General features: G+C 49.9%; 1 protein-coding gene across 1 annotated transcript; it reads right to left on the reverse strand.

The window, feature by feature from the left end:
- Positions 1 to 2,596: 2,596 nt before the first annotated feature.
- LOC123169562 (flavonol synthase/flavanone 3-hydroxylase) lies at positions 2,597 to 4,196 on the reverse strand. The gene has a single exon (XM_044587428.1). It carries the CDS (start codon positions 4,107 to 4,109, stop codon positions 2,979 to 2,981), a length of 1,131 nt encoding a protein of 376 aa, XP_044443363.1. The 5' UTR covers positions 4,110 to 4,196; the 3' UTR covers positions 2,597 to 2,978.
- Positions 4,197 to 5,856: the final 1,660 nt, after the last annotated feature.

Consider the following 5,856-nt stretch of genomic DNA (forward strand, 5'->3'; position numbering starts at 1 on the left):
GTGTTTCTGGTCGGCGCCTATGGGCAGTACGAAATCTGAAAAGGAAAAAACTATAACTAAAACGTAACATGACAAACGCCTTGAGGCCATTGGCCATGGACGAGACGCCGAAAACTTGATGCAAAAGTGAATAAATTTTCTTTCGCACGTAATTCCTCTTGAATCATGGCTCCACAGAATTTGTGGTTCACTATATGTCTCGTTTTGGTGCACATGTACAGAGTTGAGCCTTTTATGAAATTTTAGCACAAAATGTATCAGATCTGAATTTTTTTCGATAAATGACCTTTTTCATGATGCTCGGGGCTGGGGCGCCATGCTAGATAGCAATGACGACCTAGGTAGAGGCATCAGTCGCGCCATTCAGCATGGCGCCCTAGTCCAGGGCGTGATGCCATTTAGCTTGGCGCCCTAACTCGGGGCGTCATGAAAAGTGGTCATTTTTTAAATATTTTAAAATCTAGTTCATTTTATGTTAAAGTTTGAAAGAAGCGTCAAATCTGTCCATTTTCAATCCGGCTTGATTTTTTAATCTGAACCCTCTACTTGTCCCCGACGTTACTACACGTGGGCATCGATGGATTGCAGGCCACAGGCTGTCTGGAGGAGGCAGCAGTGGTGGATGCAGGAACAATTTCCTGGTGTAGCGGAGGTTGCTAGTATATGTGTGTCAGCTCAAATCTTCAATAAAGTACCATATAGACCTGATATACATGACATGTGTTAGGTATGGCAACAGCCAAACCTTGCCATATTGCTGGCTACACCACTAGGAGGCAGCCAAAAGTCCAAAACGAATAAGCAGAATATTACCCCTGGCTAAACTGAAACTTGACCCTTTTTTTGAGGAAGACACTTGACCTATTTTATGGCAATTCACAGACACTTCAATCGAGTGACCACATGTAATTTGTCATTTGTGGCTGGCTACCTTCAAAGATAATTCGAAGCACGTGCTCTTGCCGTCGTTGGGAAAAAAAATTCTGCTGTCGTATAGTGTAGAATCTCCGCAGCCGATCAGGATCGGGCCGATCGGGTACTGTTGGGATCACGGCAGGATCGCAATGGCGCAACCGATTCCCGTCATCTTTCGCTTCTGCCACCGGCGCACGTCGGGACCGCGCCACGCTAGCACGGAGCTCCACGCAATCTCCAGGACCAAAACAAGTTGCGATGCGTATGATTTTTGCGGCATTGCACGCGTCGTGGCTCACAGCTTGTTTGGCTGTTTGTTAGAGAGAGAAAAACCGAAAGTGCTCCCGGGCATACGCGGGTGGGAACACGAGCGACGCGACCGGCCGTCGGGACCGGTCCGGAACCAGGATCGTTCGACGTACTGCACCCCTCACGTGGGGTCACTGACGTGGGGGGCCGGGTCCACCTGTCAGTGTGCCAACAGCATGTCGGGGAAGCCGCGTCCGGTCCTTGGCACCGTGGCTGCTTTGCATTTGAATGAGGGTGCTTGGGACCGAGGTCCACGGACGACGGTACGAGAGGCTGGCGCACGTGAGGTACAAGACATAACAATAGTCCTAGACACACGGAGCAATACGGGCATCTCAGCGCTAATCAATCTTCGCCCCCTGATTTTCATGTGGTGAGCCTCGCCTCACTCCTAATCTCTAATAAAAAAACTGCCAGCTAAGTACATTCCGTTGATTCCGTAATCATAGGTCCGTGCGTGTAGCATTACCGTTCTGTAACATGGATTTTCTTTCAAGACGAAGGCCGAACAAGAACAACTTCCTCTGTAACCATCTAGTATTTTATTAGTCAATAATTGCAAAAGAAAAAATATTCTAAGTTCAGTACTCAAATCAAAGATTGTGTTGGTAACATGGCATTCAAATTGCATGAGTCAGTCCTGTAGAACCAAACTCAAATTGCATGAGTATCAAGTGGATGTCCATCTTATGGTAAAAGCAGTACTCCCTCCTTCCATTTATACAGGACCTAATGCGTTTTTCAAAACCGTCTTTGACTATTGACAAGATTAATAGTACATGAGATGTATAATGTGAAAATTATATCATTGGAACCTCATTTCACATACAAATTTGATCATATGCTTTGTATAAGTTGCATGTCGTATATTATTACTCTCACATTTGGTCAAAGTTAGCCTCAAAAAACGCATTAGACCCTGTATAGATGGAAGGAGAGTGTAATACTTAGGGCTTTTTTGTCTCACGGGATTACGAAAAGGTAGGAATAGGAGAAAAATAGGAATATGTTAGGATTGCATGTGCAAATAAAGGGATTATGAAAACACGTGATTTTTGCGGAATGTCTTCTTGGTTGCCTGGATCGAAAAAAATACATGAATTCCAAAATCATAGCCAAATCAAAGTTCAAACAGGCGCAAAGGTAGTATTAGATTGCCATTACGCAACTTATGATTTTTTCCCTTATTGTTTATGCATAGGAATGCAGAAGGGGTTTATATTATGGATTTAAAAGTTTCTTTCCTTTTCTCTCAAACTCAATCCAGATTTCTCCATTTTTTACTATGTATCATTCCTAAATATATGAAGGGTGTCCTATTCTCATGTTTTTCATCAGCTTTTTCTGTGAATCAAAGAGACCCTTACAGAAGTAGAGCAACTCTCATTGATTGATTTATTATTGATAGTATTGAAGCCGCCCCCATGGAACTGGGAACGATCGATACATGGACACCAGGTAAATTCACTGAAAAAAATAGCACGCTATAACCTCGCTAATAGCACGCTATAACATATTGAGAATTGTTTCGCTAAATATATCAGTGTAGAACGTCTCGCTAATAGCACGCTATAGCGCGATATAGCATGCTAATAGCATATTTTGAGGTCGGCGCTATTTTGTTGTAGCACGCTATTTTTTTCATTGAGTAAATTACACACATAATCTGCAAATACAATCAACACTCCGTGCGTGCAATTTGCATACATATGGATCCATGGAGCGCTCATGGAGGCTTCAATAGTTCAATACAATCAAGCGCCGGAAACGGCCGCCGCCGGCGGATCGACGGCGTCGACCTTGACCTTGAGGAAGTCGATGGTGCGTTCCCCGAGCGCGAACGCGTCCCAGAAGCCGTCGGCGAAGACCTTGGCCTGGAGCTTCTTGTACATCGCCGGCCGCTCCCCGTCGACCAGCTCGGGCGACGGCTCGAGCACCTTGTCCGGCTCCGGCTGGTAGAACACCGCCAGCGACACCCGCTCCGCCTCCTCCCCCGGCGCCACCACCCGGTGTACCGGCGCCCTGAACGCCGCGTTGCTCATGATCTCCATCTCGTCGCCGACCACGACCAGCAGCTGGTGTCGGCCGTCGCCCAGCACCGGCACGTCGACCCAGCTGCCATCTTTCAGAACCTGGAGGCCGCCGACTTGCTCGTCGAGGAGGAGCACGGTGACCACGGAGTTGTCGGTGTGGGGCTTGAGCCCGTGCACGAGGTCCGGGCGCGGGCAGGGCGGGTAGTAGGTGAACCGCGCGTACGACGGCATCCGCTCGCCGACCTTGTCCACGAAGAACCCATCCTCGAAGCTCAGGCACCTCGCCATGGCCGTGACGACGAGCTTGGCCACCTTCTCGCCCTCCACGCTGAACTCTTTGAGGAGCTCGGCGAGGTCCGGCGGGTGGGTCGGCCAGAAGCGGAGCTGCCGCGCGTCGTCCGGCCGGACCTGGAGGTAGAGCCGGTCGCACCAGTCGAGGATCTGCTCGTCGGTGTCGACGCGGTCGACGCCGTAGCCCTCGGGCTGGAACTTGCGGCCGCCGTCGTCGGCGTCGACCACGTTGCTGTACTCCTGCTTCGCCTCCGTCGGCAGGTGGAAGAACCCTCGCGCCGCGCCGAGGATCGCGTCGAGGAACGGGTCCGTCATGCCGTGGCCGGTCACCGCGAAGAGGCCCCAGGAGCCGAGCGCCGACCGGAGCTTGTCGGCCTCGCCGGGGTCAGCGTCGGCAAGGCGGCTCACGTCCACGGTGGGGATGGATGGAGCGGCACGCTGTGCGGCGGCGGCCGTGGCGGCGGCGGGGCGGCCCTGCTGCTCCTTGAGCACGTAGCGGCTCGGCAGCTCCCCGTCGGCGGCCACCTCCTGCACGAGCAGGCCCTGAGCTTGATGCACCATGGTGGTACGTGGTAGTGTTAGGTAGCACACTCGTAGTTCACCACTGCGTCGTCTACTTGAACTCGAGGTGGCCTGGAGCTTCAGGTGAGTGGCACACCTCCATTTATACAGGCCGGGGATGAGCTCGCTGTACTCAGACGTGACGTGGTCGATCGATCGATGTCCTAAAGTCCAAACCGACTGGAGTGAGTTGGAAGGATATCGATTTCGTGTAATCTTCCTCGATTACGTTAGGCGCCGTACACAAACGGTGCTATTTTTGGAGCCGCTAGGCATGCATGCATGATCAACGAGGCTGGCGTAGGAAAATATCGTCTCCCGTGGCCCTACCTGGACCGTCGGATGCGATTGGTTTCAGCCTCACGATCTTCGTCTCTTTACTCTCACGGCGTCGTTTCCTCCGTTATCTTCTTTCTGACAAAATGTACCGGCGCTACGTTTCATTTAGTAAGAAGAGGAGGAACCGGCGAAGTTATAAGAGCAACTCCAATTGGGCGACCCAAACGGACGGCGATTTCATTCGCTTTTTGTCTGTTTGGGTCGGCGTACGCCTTGTTTTAGATATAGGTCGGCAGCGCACCAACACGCCGACCTATATGTGCCGGCATGGCCGGTTGGCCGTCCTATTTTGCAGCGATGAATTTGCATTTAAACATATAGTCAAATAATATAGTTTGAACCGAATAAAATAGCATAGTTTTACAAGCCGAATAAAAATAAAAATGTCTCACATAGTTCTCACATAGTTTTGCAAATGAATAAAAGAAGATACATCTATTGGTTGACAACATGAGCCCACATATGCTCAACCAAATCATTTTGCAGTTGCATGTGAGTTTCCCAATCACGCATGTCATGATGAAATTGGGTGAACTGTTCAAACGTTGCCGCTCCTCCATGCTCAGGCACAACATTCTCATCCTGAAACTGAAATCCTTGATCGTACAGACGTTCCAGGCGTTCGTTTTCTACGATTATATTGTGCATGATCACACAAGCAGTCATCACCTCCCACAGTTTCTGTGTGCTCCAGGTATTAACAGGATACCGAACGATGCCCCATCAAGATTGCAAAACACCAAAGGCACGCTCGATATCCTTCCTAGCACTCTCTTGCTCTTGGGCAAATCTTTTCCTCTTCCCTCCGACAGGGTTGGGTATTGTCTTGACAATAGTGGTCCACTGAGGAAATGCCCGCTCTCTCGGATGGGTTTATTGTATCAAAGTAGTCCTTTCAAAGAAGGAAATGCCCGCTCTCTCGGATGGGTTTGTTGTATCAAAGTAGTATTACAAGAGTTGATCTACCACGAGATCGTAATGGCTAAACCCTAGAAGTCTAGCCTGTATGACTATGGTAATGAATGTATCCTTTCCGGACTACACCCTCCGGTTTATATAGACACCGGGGGGATCTAGGGTTACATAGAGTCGGTTACACAAGAAGGAATCTACATATTTGGTCGCCAAGCTTGCCCTCCACGCCAAGGAGAGTCCAATCCGGACACGGGTATAGTCTTCGGCCTTCATGTCTTCACAACCCATCAGTCCGGCCCACGAATAACAGGCCGGACGCCCGAGGACCCCTTAGTCCAGGACTCCGTCAGTAGCCCCTGAACCTGGCTTCAATGACGAGGAGTCCGGCACGCAGATTGTCTTCGACATTGCAGGTTCCCTTCTATCCGAACTTCAAGATAGTCTTCAGATGCGATGATAGTATCCGGACCTGTCACACACACCATACACAACC

This window comes from Triticum aestivum, chromosome 7D, assembly GCF_018294505.1.
Source record: "Triticum aestivum cultivar Chinese Spring chromosome 7D, IWGSC CS RefSeq v2.1, whole genome shotgun sequence".
NCBI lineage: Eukaryota > Viridiplantae > Streptophyta > Magnoliopsida > Poales > Poaceae > Triticum > Triticum aestivum.

Excerpts from the sequence above, each read along its gene's own strand:
- LOC123169562 (XM_044587428.1), bottom strand. The coding sequence starts at position 4,109 with ATGGTGCATCAAGCTCAGGGCCTGCTCGTGCAGGAGGTGGCCGCCGAC.